The following is a 5588-nucleotide window of genomic DNA, read 5'->3' as shown; positions in this document are numbered from 1 at the left end:
AGCGCCCCCAAGGCCCATACATATCCTCAAGCACCACCCAAACCTGAGAAATAATTATGGCCGTAAACCTACCCGCCTAGAAGGCATTAGGATGAAACCATAGGCACTAGTAGTTCATGGATCAGAAATAGGTCAAACAACATAGAGGTATCTGGGACATCTTCAAATGAAATTGAATGTAGAAAAGCTATGAGTAAAAAGCTAAAAAGAGACGTGGTAAGACCAAGTAATCATGGGAGGATGAGAACAGTATAAAGAGAACATTGTTAGAATGATAATTATCGTGATGCTAAATTGTTCAAAGCATGCATACTTCAAATCATAATTCAGCATGACAATAAGGAGAAAATAAGGACAACACTGTGGTGATTATCACAGGAAAGCGATTAGAATTTACAGCAGAGATAATGTAACCTCCAAGGTCGGCACTTCCTAGAGTGTCTTCTGTCAGGTTCTATCATTTTCACCGGGCTTCCATTCCATTCAGATTGTAATCTGTTCATGTAAAAGCCAAGACATTGAAACTGAGGCAGAAAACAAGGTGCACTTTACACATAAATTTACACTAAAAATAAAATGGAAATTTACATGGGAAAAGCGAAGGACCGTGTGCTGCTATTTGACCGGAGAGACATGCTGCCAGAATATGATATTGGTCCTGAGAATGCTATGGAGTTTGAAAGAGGGCCAGGTGTAGAGAAACTGGACTCTTCATGACCATTTTGAATAACAAGACTTTGAGTTGAAACTGTTAAACTTTCTGAAGCACCATCATCAAGTCTAAACAAATTTTCGGTTTCAAAATGTTGTTGACAGTCCACATCTTGCGGCTCTTTTTCTCTGCTGCTTATTGTGGCTATAGATGAATCAATATCTAGAGGGATGCTTTCACTCTTGATCTCACCTCTGAAAGAGGCCTCAATTGCATGGCGCCTGCTGCTGATTTCTTCAGGTGCAGGATATAGCAAAGAGTTTGCCAAGACTGCTTCCTCACTAGAACCCTGGAATTACAGCAAAGTCAAAGCCTAAACACAATCTAAGATTGCCAAAGACCTCCATTTTCTACACAAAATCAAACCAAAAAAGAAAAAGAAATTCCAGGGTGATTCAGATTCCAAATCCAAGAGAGCAGTTAGAAATATGGTTGTTATCATCCATTCCCTTCCATTATCTCTCTAACTAAAACAATAAAACAAAGGTGATAAAGGAGCAGACCAACTCATCAGCTAAATCTCCTGAGCAGGGCAGTGAATAAATTGTACTTTAATGAAATATTGTATTTTTAGGAAAAGATCAAGTATGCTGCCCAGAATTAGGTAAAAACAAGAGCTCAAGGTGAAGACATACCTGATGACATTTTTGTCCACATCCATGTCCAATGGGATTGGATAACTCAAAGTGATAGCAATTGCTACCCGCCTCTCCAACCAGACACCGTGTTTCAGGTGTAATCCTCCCAGTGTATCCTTCAATTGACACCCTATCTCTTGCATCAAAATCTACTTCAATTTTTTTCTCCAAGTTCCTGGAACCACATTGCTCAACAACATAATCGTTGCAATCATGTTGGATGAAAGACTTTGAACTGTTTGAAATGGAGGACTGTGTGCTCTGTCTTTCTTTGGGTAATTCACTACTGTCTGCATCGGAGTTCAGTAAACAAGAGACAATATTATGATCCAACCCACAATTTTCTGTCAATGACTTTGAGTGCAAAGGCACTTCCCCATCAGCACAAAAGTCCTTGATAGCCTGATACTTGCTCTCCTGAAGAAAAACAACCAGCTCTGGCAATTCACAGTCCAAAAGTGCACTCTCATCAGTATAAATGTATGTTCTTCTGTCATTCTCTTCCGATTCAATGGAAGGTGCAGTATGCCGTGTTATCTGCTCTCCTCCATCTACCATGCCTTTCCTTGCCATGAGACTATTTAATCCTAGTGAATTCCTAACCATTCCATCTCCAATCAATGTATTATCAGGCAACAGATCCAAATGCACCTCATAATCTTGGCCCTTTAAATCATGGGGACTGATATCTCGTCTTCTACACTGATCTTCTTGTTTGCCTTCAATCCTCACTTCTCCACAGATTTTTCAGAGAATTTAAAATACTAGCTACAAGTCCTGGTGGGCAGAGTTCATCTAACATGCAGGGGATTTCCTATCTGAAAGGTACACAAATACTCAGTAGGAGTGAAAAAGTTCAAATTCTATGCAAAAGGGAAACCAAGACATTTAACATGTAAAAGGTATATGCGCAAAAACAGAGAAAATGAAGGTATCACACTGACTAAAGGTTGAAAGGCACAAATAAATAATAGAATTTGATCAGGAGATACCAGAGCATTTGTCCACAGCTCTTACTGAACATGAACATGAAAGGTTAGTCATGAAAATATTAGCTTTAACTGATATAAAAATTTATCTTTTTCATATTAGAGAACATCATTGAGGGGTGGATGATGCTACTCAAAGTAACATAGTGAATGGAATACCGGTATAGATTTGGCTTTGTGCATATTTCCTTTGTGAGACAATCAGCATCATCATATGTACCATCCTGCTGCTTCAATCAGTGACACATAATGATTTGAGGAATGGTGGGTGACAGAGCATTCTGGGAGATTTATCTGATTAGCTAACAGAGAAAGGTGTTTTGCTCCTACAGAAAAACCAATGATGCAAACCACTATTGATCCATTTCATAAAGTTCTGCTTTGAATTTGATAATCCTTATAGTTGATGACAATGACTAATCAGCTTTTAGAATGAAATTTGGTTGCGGAGCTTAATTCTTCCTTGAGAAGAGTGGTATACAGGGGAGGTTCCTATCCAAAATCAAAAGAATAAATAATGACAATATTGGAAAATTCAGAAACCTCTTCTTGTATCCCTTCTTCAGGGTTTCAGAAGCCACAATAAAAGTCCTAGCCAATTTGTATTGGAGATCAACAACACAAGTGCAGACACAAATTGAAGGAAAGTTAAAAACGATAAACAAATGATCGCAATTCAAGTAAACCACAAGATAAACAGTGATTAAAATGGAAGATGAAAGCAAAACAGTTGTATTGCTGAAAAAGAAAATACAAGCAATAGTGAAGGAGAACTGAAAATCCAAGAAAGTACCAGCATTTACAGAAAGGCGAAGAAAATATGAGGGAGAAGATTTTCAAATCCTGCAAAGTGCTAGCTAAGCCTTTTGCTGTGTCAGAAAGTTACAAAAAAGAGAACAAGGGTTCAACACTGTTTGTGACAGAAAGTGCTGAGAAGACGAGCTATAGGGGCTCAACCCTAAAATTCCACTTGATCAACAATGGCCAAACTCATCATTAGACAATAAAATGCTGCCTGCAAACTTTCTACCACTAAAGTCAAAGAAAAAGTAAAGCAATACTCAAGTGCTAACAAGAAAGTAAAAGGATCATGATATGGCAAGCATCAAAGCATGCCTGAGTTTGAATAATTAGGATTTTTTTACCAGGTATAAGTAATCAGTACATGGGAAAAGGGGAAACCCATGAAAACGAATACTAACAACATAGAAGTTAGAATCCTTTCTGTGCTCTTGAATTGATGGTTCCAAAATTTTTTTCACCATTTGGGTTGCCCAAATTCCCTCACTTCATAAATAAATATGAATAAGAGATCAGAGTGAACCCCTAAAAATTGATCAAATAGTCATGTAATAATCTAGGTCAATAATTCATCTGCATTTCACGTTCAAACTATGCTTTCAACCATTCTTTTCAGAGAAAGATTCCAACAAAAAAGGTTCACTTTCGGAAAGTTTCAACAACCCTTCAGGCCTACACTCCCATTCATTCTGGCACTACTGGGAATAGAAACTTGACATACTAAAACTAAAATTTAAGGCCAATTCGGTTACCTAGAAAATTGATTCTGAATCTTAAATATTATTATTACCAACAAGAAGGAAAATAAAAAGACCTAAAAAAAACTCTAGTCAACTATATTTAATACAACCATCAGAGTTAGCTGAAGTGAGCTTTTCATGTCCCAGAATTAAGCAAAAAACTGAAAGAAAAAAAAATCGTTTCTTTTCTCAACAACCAAACAGAGGTTTTAAATTTCTGAAGCTTCAACACAAAGTACCAGAAACCCCAAACTTCAAAGAAACAGAGGTTTGATTCAACAGACTCTGATCCTCAGAAAAATTTAAGGTCAGTAGGGTGACTCAGAAAATAGAATAACTAATACTGAATGCTAAATTTCTATTATTTCCTACAAAAAGAAGCAAAAAAAATTTAGTCAACAAGGTCTGAAGAAACCATCTGAGTTTGCCAAGTTGGGGTTCTAATGTTTTGCTCTTTTTCTTAGCTTTCTCAACAACCCAAAAGAGTTTTAAGTTTCTATCAATATAAACTACAGGAAAATCCAAGCTTCAAAGCAACAAATGTTTGATCCTGACTGACTCCAAACCCATAAATTCTCTACCCTCATAAACAACTAATAAAAGAATTAAATTTATAAATACAATAAATAGAGACAAAAAAAAAAAGTACCTCTTTTTCGCCACTCAAAAAAGCTCTTGAAAATCACCTAGAAATATAAAGAGCAGAGCAATTCAAATCCACTGTGAGAAGATTAAAGCAAGAGAAGAGAAACCAAGTAGATATTAATATTGAAGAACAGTTCACCAAAAAAAAGCCATAATAAATGGGCAATTCAAAGCATTAAATATCCGTGGCCAGATAATGAATAACCAGACTGTCATCTTTATACTAGACCGTGCTGTTGTTACACGTTTGGTTGCTCAGAAATGTAGGGAAAGGAAAAAGTAAATAGCCAAGAAAACAAAAGGTCTCCGCCATAGGACTTAGTCCAGGTATGCAACTACATAAAAGATAAATGATTTCAAAGTTTTGCTTTCTTCCCTTTTCTCGTAAGCCAAACAGGAGCAAAGTTTTCGTGGAAGGTCAGGTCATGATCAGAAACTTAATTGTTGGCCAAGAATTTGACTACCTGCAATCCCCCACCGGATAAACATGGTTGGAAAATCCATCATTTCTTTTGTAGAGAAAAATCTTTTTCTTAATGGTGAATGGAAGCTTGCAGAAGGGTTCACGGAGAAAGCTGGTATATTTTCCGGGAAAATTTGGAACAGATGGGGAAAATTTTGGGAAGATCACATACTTATGGGCCGTGAAGGCGACAGTGACGCGGTCAGGGTCAGGTATCGGCTCGTCCCATGGAATTTTCATGGGTCCGATGTTATTTTGGAACACGTGGCGCAGAAACAAATGGTGTTCCCTTCTCGTGTGTTCCTCCAGCTGTTCTTCGGCCTGGTAAGTAATTAATAATTTTTAAGATATTTCTTTTCTGTAACTAAATCAATTCAATTTCACGGTTGTGTCGTATATAACGATATTTTAATTTCTTTTATTTTTTAATAAAATTAATTTATCCAACGGTTTGTTTGGGTGGACGGGAGAGCGGCGAGCCTCATTACTCGACCGGTGGTTTTCTTTACTTTTCAATTCTAGTTGTGGCTGCACATTGCACTCCTCATCTTGCCACGTCTCTCCCATTTTCCTAATTTTTAGGAAGCGGGGAGAATGGAG

General features: G+C 37.3%; 1 protein-coding gene across 5 annotated transcripts; it reads right to left on the bottom strand.

Moving 5' to 3' along the window:
• Nucleotides 1-243: 243 nt before the first annotated feature.
• On the bottom strand, nt 244-5168 carry LOC117904988. 5 transcript variants are annotated; one of them, XM_034817837.1, is made up of 5 exons: nt 4665-5168; nt 4530-4566; nt 1348-2168; nt 589-1001; nt 244-495 (listed from the first exon to the last, which is right to left on the bottom strand). In XM_034817837.1, exons 3-5 carry the CDS (start codon nt 1954-1956, stop codon nt 387-389), a joined length of 1131 nt encoding a protein of 376 aa, XP_034673728.1. In that variant the 5' UTR covers nt 1957-2168; nt 4530-4566; nt 4665-5168; the 3' UTR covers nt 244-386. The 5 variants fall into 5 exon arrangements, with proteins under 5 accessions (XP_034673728.1, XP_034673729.1, XP_034673726.1 ...); XM_034817838.1 differs by having other exon boundaries at nt 4990-5168; XM_034817835.1 differs by having other exon boundaries at nt 4530-5168.
• Between the last annotated feature and the right edge of the window lie 420 nt (nt 5169-5588).

Source organism: Vitis riparia, chromosome 17 (assembly GCF_004353265.1).
Source record: "Vitis riparia cultivar Riparia Gloire de Montpellier isolate 1030 chromosome 17, EGFV_Vit.rip_1.0, whole genome shotgun sequence".
NCBI classification, from domain to species: Eukaryota; Viridiplantae; Streptophyta; class Magnoliopsida; order Vitales; family Vitaceae; genus Vitis; species Vitis riparia.
This window is presented reverse-complemented; position numbering and strand designations above follow the sequence as displayed.